We start from the raw sequence: 10,000 nt of genomic DNA on the forward strand, positions 1-10,000 counted from the left end.
ATATATATATATATATATATATATATATATATACACATATACAGTATATATATATATACCAGTGACATGTGTCTATGTATATATACAGTATGTACACATATACATACACACACATATATATGTATGTATATATATACATAACTGTGTGTATATATATATATATATATATATATATATATATATATATATATATATATATATATATATATATATATATATATATATATATATATATCAGGGACAATAGCCTTTTCTGAGCTCATAATACTACAAATATTTATATATATATATATTTATTAATGAAGAGTATTTGTTGTGTCCATAATAAATACAAAATACAAATAAAAATGATGTACACTAAATATGTTTTCAAATGTATACTGGTAGACTGCAATAAAAATATTATTATACTGCTTGACAGTTTTTTTTTATGTACCAGTAAGTACGTCATAAAGTAAGCATAAAGTAAGGATACTAAGTAATTGGGCAACTTTCATGATTTATGACGTAACTCAAATGTCCAAACCCAAATGCCGTCTGCTAGATGTTATGATGCTATTTTGTTATTTTCTCCCAACTCGGTTTGAATAAAAAGCTTAAAATATACTTTTAAAGAGGTTTTTTGTAAACCCACATACCTCACAAATAACACAAACCATTTTTTGAGACTCTTTTTAAAGGGGGAAAAATAATCAAGTCAGTTTAGTAATATTTATTCAATCATAATTTATTTGGCATATTATATTGTAATATTTTGATAATAATAAGTATTTTTCAATCATTTTTCCAAATATTTACTTACTATTGAATTCCTCGGAGAGGTGTGCTCCCACGTAAGAATGTATTGTTGTGAATTCTATACTTTTACACGAGATTATATATGTTTTCAAAATATATCCAGATGGGATTTTGGATAACATTTTGTCAAGTTTTGAGCAAATAAATCAAGTACATTCAAGTAAAACATTTTTAAAAAAGGACAATATAACAATAAAATAACATTTATGTCAAAAATATTGGGATCTTTTTAAAAATGTTTTAATTTAAATTATGCAAACAAGAAATTTACAGTGAGTAATTTAAAAGTGTGATTTTTCTGATTAAAACAAACAATAATTTGACAGCACCACATTTTATTTATATTTTTTTATTTTGTAAAAAGGTTAAAAATATATATTTCAAGACTAATAAGTTGTGTTATGACTGGTGTCAAATAAAGCAAATAAATGAAGTACATTCAAGTAAAACATTTTTTTTAAAAAGGACATTATGACAATAAAATAACACTTGTGTCAAAATATTTTGGTATTAAAAAAAATATATTTTAAATTATGCAAACAAGTAATTTACTGTGAGTAATTTAAAAGCGTGATTATTCTGATAAAAAATAATAATTTGACCGCACCAAATTTTATATATATTTTTTTATTTTGTAAAAAGGCTAAAATATATATTTCAAGACTAATAGTTGTGTTATAACTGGTATTAACAGTTTTTTTGGATTTTATTTGTTTAATTATATCCCCGGGCCAATAAAAAACTAATCATGTGTCGTAAATGGCCGAAGGGGAAGCATTGTACACCCCTGGAATAACAGGAAAGTCAAGTTTTGAGCAAATAAATGAAGTACATTCAAGTAAAACATTTTTTAAAAGAGGACATTATGACAATAAAATAACATTTGTGTCAAAATATTGGGATATTTTTTAAAGTGAATTTAAATGATGCAAACAAGTAATTTACTGTGAGTATTTTAAAAGTGTGAATATTCTGATTAAAAAAAATAATCATTTGACAGCACCAAATTTTATATATATTTTTTTATTTTGTAAAAAGGCTAAAAATATATACCGTATTTCAAGACCAACAGTTGTGTTATGACTGGTATCAACAGTTTTTTGGATTGTATTTGCTTAATTATATCCCCGGGCCAATAAAAAACTAACAAATGGCAAATGGCCAAAGGGGGAAGCATTGGACACCCCTGGAATAACAGGAAAGTCAAGTTTTGAGCAAATAAGTGAAGTACATTCAAGTAAAACATTTTTTTTTAAAAAGGACATTATGACAATAAAATAACACTTGTGTCAAAATATTGTGGTATTTAAAAAAAAATAATTTAAATTATGCAAACAGGTAATTTACTGTGAGTAATTTAAAAGCGTGATTATTCTGATAAAAAAAAAAAAATTGACCGCACCAAATTTTATATATATATTTTTATTTTGTAAAAAGGCTAAAATATATATTTCAAGACTAATAGTTGTGTTATAACTGGTATTAACAGTTTTTTGGATTTTATTTGTTTAATTATATCCCCGGGCCAATAAAAAACTAATCACGTGTCGTAAATGGCCGAAGGGGAAGCATTGTACACCCCTGGAATAACAGGAAAGTCAAGTTTTGAGCAAATAAATGAAGTACATTCAAGTAAAACATTTTTTAAAAAGGACATTATGACAATAAAATAACATTTGTGTCAAAATATTGGGATATTTTTTAAAGTGAATTTAAATGATGCAAACAAGTAATTTACTGTGAGTATTTTAAAAGTGTGAGTATTCTGATTAAAAAAAAAATCATTTGACAGCACAAATTTTATATATTTTTTTAAATTTTGTAAAAAGGCTAAAAATATATATTTCAAGACCAACAGTTGTGTTATGACTGGTATCAACAGTTTTTTGGATTTTATATGTTTAATTATATCCCTGGGCCAATAAAAAACTAACCATGTGTCGCAAATGGCCAAAGGGGAAGCATTGGACACCCCTGGAATAACAGGAAGGTCAAGTTTTGAGCAAATAAATGAAGTACATTCAAGTAAAACATTTTTTAAAAAAAAGGACATCATGACAATAAAATAACACTTGTGTCAAAATATTGTGGTATTTAAAAAATAATAATTTAAATTATGCAAACAGGTAATTTACTGTGAGTAATTTAAAAGCGTGATTATTCTGATAAAAAAAAAAAATTGACCGCACCAAATTTTATATATATATTTTTATTTTGTAAAAAGGCTAAAATATATATTTCAAGACTAATAGTTGTGTTATAACTGGTATTAACAGTTTTTTGGATTTTATTTGTTTAATTATATCCCCGGGCCAATAAAAAACTAATCATGTGTCGTAAATGGCCGAAGGGGAAGCATTGTACACCCCTGGAATAACAGGAAAGTCAAGTTTTGAGCAAATAAATGAAGTACATTCAAGTAAAACATTTTTTAAAAAAGGACATTATGACAATAAAATAACATTTGTGTCAAAATATTGGGATATTTTTTAAAGTGAATTTAAATGATGCAAACAAGTAATTTACTGTGAGTATTTTAAAAGTGTAAATATTCTGATTAAAAAAAATTATCATTTGACAGCACCAAATTTTATATATATTTTTTTATTTTGTAAAAAGGCTAAAAATATATACGGGTATTTCAAGACCAACAGTTGTGTTATGACTGGTATCAACAGTTTTTTGGATTGTATTTGTTTAATTATATCCCCGGGCCAATAAAAAACTAACCATGTGTCGCAAATGGCCAAAGGGGGAAGCATTGGACACCCCTGGAATAACAGGAAAGTCAAGTTTTGAGCAAATAAGTGAAGTACATTCAAGTAAAACATTTTTTTTTAAAAAGGACATTATGACAATAAAATAACACTTGTGTCAAAATATTGTGGTATTTAAAAAAAAATAATTTAAATTATGCAAACAAGTAATTTACTGTGAGTAATTTAAAAGCATGATTATTCTGATAAAAAAAAAAAAAATTGACCGCACCTAATTTTATATATATATTTTTATTTTGTAAAAAGGCTAAAATATATATTTCAAGACTAATAGTTGTGTTATAACTGGTATTAACAGTTTTTTGGATTTTATTTGTTTAATTATATCCCCGGGTCAATAAAAAACTAATCATGTGTCGTAAATGGCCGAAGGGGAAGCATTGTACACCCCTGGAATAACAGGAAAGTCAAGTTTTGAGCAAATAAATGAAGTACATTCAAGTAAAACATTTTTTAAAAAAGGACATTATGACAATAAAATAACATTTGTGTCAAAATATTGGGATATTTTTTAAAGTGAATTTAAATGATGCAAACAAGTAATTTACTGTGAGTATTTTAAAAGTGTGAGTATTCTGATTTTAAAAAAAATCATTTGACAGCACCAAATTTTATATATATTTTTTTATTTTGTAAAAAGGCTAAAAATATATATTTCAAGACCAACAGTTGTGTTATGACTGGTATCAACAGTTTTTTGGATTTTATTTGTTTAATTATATCCCCGGGCCAATAAAAAACTAACCATGTGTCGCAAATGGCCAAAGGGGGACGCATTGGACACCCCTGGAATAACAGGAAAGTCAAGTTTTGAGCAAATAAGTGAAGTACATTCAAGTAAAACATTTTTTTTAAAAGGACATTATGACAATAACATAACATTTGTGTCAAAATATTGGGGTATTTTTTAAAGTTAATTTAATTCATGCAAACAAGTACCTTAAAAGTGTGATTAGTCTGATAAAAAAATAATGATCATTTGACAGCACCAAATTTTATATGTATTTTTTTATTTTGTAAAAAGGCTAAAAATATATATATTTCAAGACTACTAGTTGTGTTATAACTGGTATCAACAGTTTGTATTTGGTTAATGATATCCTCACAATGTTCATTGCATTGGACACCCCTGGTATAACAGGAAGGTGGTTGTGTTTGAGAGCCACCGGCAGAGGGCAGTATAGTGCCACATTGTTCACTATATACACTCACCACCAAGCAGACTGATGCGCTAAAATGAGCATCAATGCAGATTTTGACGCATTAGATTTGAAGATGTATGTAATATTTCCCAACAGAAGGCAACACCTTGGACCTGCTGGATAAGACTCTGTCAAACAATGCACCTATTGAAGGAGACGGGCCGAGATCTTGGGCCCTGGCGCACACTGACGCCGCTTGTCTGCCTATCTGCACACTGCAGGGCTTGAATGAAGGAGACACAGGCCTGTCACTATCTCCTCCATCACAATGGCACCTTCAGCCGCCGCTCTTCGCCGTTATGGAGGTCACCAGCTGGCATGTGTCCGGGCAGACAAGGGGCCTCTGACTATTAGGGCTCACGCGTGACATATATAATCCGTGACGGCAGCACACATATTCTCCCCTCTTTTAATCTTTCCAGATGCCAGACAGTGCATGGTCCTATGCATTAAGCAGCCCAGATGGTAAATGGCTTTACTGCATAGGAGGGGGGCTTGATCACTGGGGTCCACTCGCCTTAATGGAAAGTTGACGGCTTTACACTAACACATGTATTTACACTTGAAATGTGTAAATATGTATGTGGCAGATCTGGGGGATGTTCACCACTAAAGTGGTTTTTGACAGCTGACCATTAAAACAATAATTACACCATTCACTGTAATACATGTTTGATTTAAAAAAAAAAAAAAAAAAACTATCCCAAGGACTATTTATGAGGTCAAAGGTAACTGATGTTGGACTTTCACTTTAACTGTTTTAGAAGAGGATTTAATTGTAAAAGTTGTATTTATTTCTGTTAATATTATTATATTAGAACATAAAAACATTTCTCTTAAATTACATTACTATTATAAAATATTATTAGTACATATATTAAAAGATTATATTTAATTATAGCATTATTATATTTAGAATGTTAACTGTAATGACAATTAAATGTTTATTTTCTGGCTTTTAGCACTACGTGAGTTGTGTGGTCCTCTGTTGTCCTCTGTGTTTTTAAAATGTTGATTTCTATTTACTGTTTTAATTGGTTTTACCCTTTAAAATCGTTTTTAATCATATATATTTGATATTGTTTTTATTTTGGTTTTGTATGTATTTATTTTTTGTTTTTATTCAGTCATTGGTGGAGCTAAGGATAACATTTGAATATTGTTTTTAATATTGTTGTGCAGCACTTTGGAAACATTTTGTTGTTTAAATGTGCTATATAAATAAAGTGGATTGGATTGATTGGATTAAATGAAAATTGCATTACTTTTTATATAATTGCTTTGGTTAAAAAAATGTAAATACAAAGTTGTATTTTTCATTGTTTTATAAGAACATTTTATTATTAAACATAAAACATTTATATTTTAAATTAAAATATTATTATTACAAATATTATTATTAAATATATCATATACAACATTATATTTAATTATTATATTTAGAAATGCATTTAACTGTAATGAAAATTAAATGAAAACTGCATTGTATATTTTTATGAAAATAATTGCTTTGGTTTAATATTTTCAAATATTGTAATCAAGAAATAGTAACAAACTGTTTTGTAATAGGATTTCATTGTAAACGCTGTATTTATTATTATTATTATTATTATTATTATTATAGAACACTTAATCATTAAACAAAAACATATATGTATTGATATTATTATTATTACATACGGTATATAAAAATATTCTATTTATTTATATTATTTAGAAATACATTTAACTGTAATGATAGTAGCATTATTATGTATATTTAGTCATCTGTTCTACATTCAATGTTAATTATCTCCAAAGTCAAACAGTAAAAGTATTTTGAAGGGCATAAAAACGTTTTGGATATATATTGCTTATTATTGTTTTGCTCAAATTCTCAATAAACATTTGTATTCTTTATTTTGACTGTTTTGAAGGCCTTTAGATCAGATAACATCACAGGTTTAAACCAGCAAAATACCTCATGTTTTACAAATATATACCATAATTAAAAATACAATTAAAAACCTTGACATCATTTGGTCAAAAGGCCTTCAAAGGGTTTAAATACGATTAAAAAAAACAGAACCTGTATGCAATTTTTGTTTGTGGGTTAATATAATTGCTTTGGATGATATATTTTTCATCATTATGGTATAACAGTAATAATAATAAGGTTTGCTGGAATAAATCCATGTCTGTTGTGTTCTTTATCGTTTATGCACAGAACAAGTGCGGAAAAGGCGTTATGATGAGATCAAGGCAGCATAAATGAGTCAATTCTGAGGTTAAAAATCACAAGGAGTGACCTGTTTTTGCAGCCTGTCGTTCTCCTCCTGCTCAGCTTTGGCTCGTTCCTTGGCCTGCTCCTCCTCTTCGGCCCGCTGGGCTTCATCCCTCAGACGCTGCTGCTCGGACATGAATCGAGCCTCCTCCTCGCGGCGCTTCCTCTCCTCTGCGTCGCGCACCATGCCCTCCTCCCTGAGGATCCTGAAGTGACGTGTCAAGGTGTTACACACGACGACATGCCGCCATATTCTCTGATTGACGCATGAACGCTGAGACGTACCTGTTCTTCTGCTCTTGCTCTTGGCGCTCCTGCTCCTCCCTCTCCCGCTGCTCCCGGGCTTGTCTGCGCTTCTCGGCGAGGACGCGAGCGGCCTCCTCGGGGTCGTTTGTGCCGGCCGATGGCCTGCCGGACGTCGCAACCGGGGCGGCGGCGGGTGTGGCGGGATTACTTGTGGCGTTCACTGAGGGAGATGCAGCTGGTGTGGGGACCTCTTCTTTTGGCACTTGTACAAGTGGTGGGCTGGGGGCGGGAGATGTTGCTGGTGCAGCAGCCACCACATTACTGGAGTCTATCAGAGAGGAAAGAAAGGTGAATGACAACGCGAAAGGCCTCGGACTTCCTTAAATCCTAATACGCATAGCAGCCTTGAAAGATTTCCACCACAATACCAATACTAGGGTTGTCCCAATATCAATATTTTGGTACCGATACCGGTACCAAAATGTATTTCGATACTTTTCTAAATAAAGGGGACCACAAAAAATGGCATTATTGGCATTATTTTAACAAAAAATCTTAGGGTACATTAAACATATGTTTATTATCGCAATTTAGTTCTGAAATAAAATAGTGAACATACTAGACAACTTTTCTTTTAGTAGTAAGTAAACAAACAAAGGCTCCTAGTTAGTCTGCTGACATATGCAGTAACATATTGTGTCATTTATCATTCTATTACTTTGTCAAAATTATAAAGGACAAGCAGTAGAAAAGTAAATATTAATCCACTTGTTCATTTACTGTTAATATCTGCTTACTTTCTCTTTTAACATGTTCTATCTACACTTCTGTTAAAATGTAATAATCACTTATTCTTCTGTTTGGATACTTTACATTAGTTTTGGATGATACCACAAATTTAGTAGTAGTTACAGGATCATACATTGGTCAAAATTTAAGTCCTCATGTGTCCAGGAACGTATTTCTAGAGTTTATAAACATAATATAAATAAAAAATAAACGGAAAAAGATTTTGTGATGCTAAAAAATATTGATGTCATCATAGTAGTATCGACTAGGTACGCTCCTTCACTTGGTATCATTACAGTGGATGTCAGGTGTAGATCCACCCATGGCGTTTGTTTACATTGTGAGCTATTGTATCCTCCTACGGAGTGTAGTGAAGCATGTTTAGCTATTCCTCGTCCTGCAGGGATGATTCTTGTAAGAAACTCACTTTATTTGTCACCGTTGAGGCGAGGATTAGTGATTTAGAAGTAGCTACTGTTGACTGCGGATGGATTTTAGCTGCTAACTAGCTAGCCATGTCTTAAAGCACCTCTTCCTGAGGGCGTTTCAGTGTTATAACTTCACCTTTATCTTTAGTTTGTAAGCCAAAATGCGTCCATTCTCCCTTTTCTGTCTACACTCTGTGTCTGCTTGTAAGTACTCTGTGATTGTGCGCTGCCGAACATGCTCCTCCGCTCGTAAAACCAGCAATGTCATGATGTGACGTTGACGCGCCGTCATGCCCGTTTTTAGAGGCGGTATAGTACCAAATATTATTCATTAGTATCGTGGTACTATACTAGTACCGGCATACCGTACAACCCTAACCAACACTCACTCTTTTTCTCCTCTGAACTACCAGGCTCCTTGGATTCTTGGCCTGTTTCCACGGTGACCGTCGTGACCGTCTGGGGCTGGACTCTGGCTGGTGTCTGGGCCCGCTTGGGCCGTGTCTTGGAGCCGGGTGGGGGTGTCTTCTTCCCCGTGGGCGTCTTGACCGCCGGCACCAAAGGAGATAAGGGACGACTTTTAGGAGCAGCTGGTGACGGAGGTCTTGTTCTGGGCTTAGGGGTGCTGCTGAGACAGGAGAGGAGAAATGAGACAAATGAGTCTCTAGGTGCAGTTGTGTACACAAATGATAACTAGGTCAAGTAGAAGTTGCTGTGAGAGACTGTGCTCTGTGTTGACACCATTGTTTGGCTCTGGGTGTGAGATGAAAGCATCAGTCTGGAAGACCTAGTTCTGTTTGAACGTTCCACACTCTCATGCAAACAGCTCTGCTTTTGCCAGACTGCCTGAACAAAGTCCAGCATAACTTTTCTTAGTAGTTAGATGAGAGCCTCCCCGACCATCTGTCTCAAACAAGCCTGCTCCCAAAAGGAATAAATCTCACTGACTAAAACAGGTGCGTCCAAATTATGGCCCGGAGGACATTTTTGGCCAGGAGCTCGTTTTTTTATTGGCCATCGGCATATTCTAAAAGTAAAATTCATTAATTGTTATTAAGATAAGATATCAGTGGAACCTCCATGTACAAACATTACAATTTACGAGCCACAGGCCGAATAAAAATATGCTACTTTGCAGTTTTTTACAGCATTTGTTTTGCTCGCTCAATATTAGTCCAAAGATAGTAATGGACTAATATACACTACCGTTCAAAAGTTTGGGGTCACATTAAAATGTCCTTATTTTTCAATGAAGATAACTTTAAACTAGTCTTAACTTTAAAGAAGTACACACTATACATTGCTAATGTGGTAAATGACTATTCTAGCTGCAAATGTCTGGTTTTTGGTGCAATATCTACATAGGTGTATAGAGGCCCATTTCCAGCAACTATTACAGAAGCTACAAAACTGACCTTCCTTTGAGCAGATTGAGTTTCTGGAGCATCACATTTGTGGGGTCAATTAAACGCTCAAAATGGCCAGAAAAAGAGAACT

The 10,000-nt window shown here is 32.3% G+C and overlaps 1 protein-coding gene across 13 annotated transcripts in view; it reads right to left on the bottom strand.

The window, feature by feature from the left end:
- The window catches only part of LOC133636004 (MAP7 domain-containing protein 1-like), a 136,345-nt gene that overhangs the window by 6,689 nt on the left and 119,656 nt on the right, over positions 1-10,000 (bottom strand). For 12 of the 13 annotated variants that reach the window (XM_062029587.1, XM_062029583.1, XM_062029584.1 and 9 more), the window contains 3 exons: positions 8,893-9,131; positions 7,326-7,614; positions 7,066-7,246 (listed from right to left, as the gene is read on the bottom strand). In XM_062029587.1, coding sequence (XP_061885571.1) covers positions 7,066-7,246; positions 7,326-7,614; positions 8,893-9,131 — 709 coding nt within the window. The remainder of the gene's footprint in view (positions 1-7,065; positions 7,247-7,325; positions 7,615-8,892; positions 9,132-10,000) is intronic. The other variant, XM_062029585.1, reaches the window with a different exon arrangement.

This window comes from Entelurus aequoreus, linkage group LG20 (genome assembly GCF_033978785.1).
Source record: "Entelurus aequoreus isolate RoL-2023_Sb linkage group LG20, RoL_Eaeq_v1.1, whole genome shotgun sequence".
Taxonomy (NCBI): Eukaryota; Metazoa; Chordata; class Actinopteri; order Syngnathiformes; family Syngnathidae; genus Entelurus; species Entelurus aequoreus.